This window comes from Buceros rhinoceros, unplaced genomic scaffold (assembly GCF_000710305.1).
Source record: "Buceros rhinoceros silvestris isolate BGI_N320 unplaced genomic scaffold, ASM71030v1 scaffold26927, whole genome shotgun sequence".
NCBI classification, from domain to species: Eukaryota; Metazoa; Chordata; class Aves; order Bucerotiformes; family Bucerotidae; genus Buceros; species Buceros rhinoceros.
Window position 1 is genome coordinate 13357 of NW_010420819.1, and position 694 is coordinate 14050.

At 56.9% G+C, this 694-nt stretch overlaps 1 protein-coding gene across 1 annotated transcript in view; it reads left to right on the plus strand.

The window, feature by feature from the left end:
* LMCD1 (LIM and cysteine-rich domains 1) overlaps positions 1–694 on the plus strand; it is a gene marked incomplete at its 3' end in the record, with an annotated part of 19958 nt that overhangs the window by 7930 nt on the left and 11334 nt on the right. Inside the window, exon 3 of the mRNA XM_010139459.1 lies at positions 284–539. Coding sequence (XP_010137761.1) covers positions 284–539 — 256 coding nt within the window. The remainder of the gene's footprint in view (positions 1–283; positions 540–694) is intronic.

Consider the following 694-nt stretch of genomic DNA (forward strand, 5'->3'; position numbering starts at 1 on the left):
GGGCTGTGGGACAGGACAAGGGGTGAGGGGTTCCACTGCCAGAGGGAGAGTCAGACCTGAGAGGAGGGGGAAATTGTTTACGCTGAAACTCAAAACTGTCCATGATTCTCTGAATTGTGCTGAATTCCTGTGGACAGCACAGGCCACAGGAGCCTTTTGTCTTATGCCATAACCCTCTTCTGCGTTTAACCTTTGGAAGAGGCTGATGCTCCGTGGCGGAGCCATCGCGTGCCTCCCACGGCCCAGCTCGCGCTGAAAGGCTGATCTCGCTTGTCACCCTCAGGAAAATCTGCAAGTCCTGCAAATGCAGCCAGGAGGATCACAGCCTGAGCTCGGACCTGGAGGATGATCGGAAAATTGGACGTCTGCTGTCAGACTCCAAGTATGCCACGCTCACCGCCCGGGTGAAGGGAGGGGACGGCGTTCGCATCTACAAAAGGAACCGCATGATCATCACCAACCCCATCGTCTCTCGGAAAGACCCCACCTTTGACACCATCACCTACGAGTGGGCTCCGCCGGGGCTCACCCAGAAGCTGGTAAGACAATCCACTGTGTGTTTGGTGGGCAGTTGTGTTGCCTAATGGAGAACACAGACCAGAGAGAAGGAGGAAACTTTTGATGCTGAGAGTGGTGAGCCCCTGGCCCAGGTTGCCCCCAGAGGTGGGAGCAGCCCCATCCCCGGCCAGGTTGG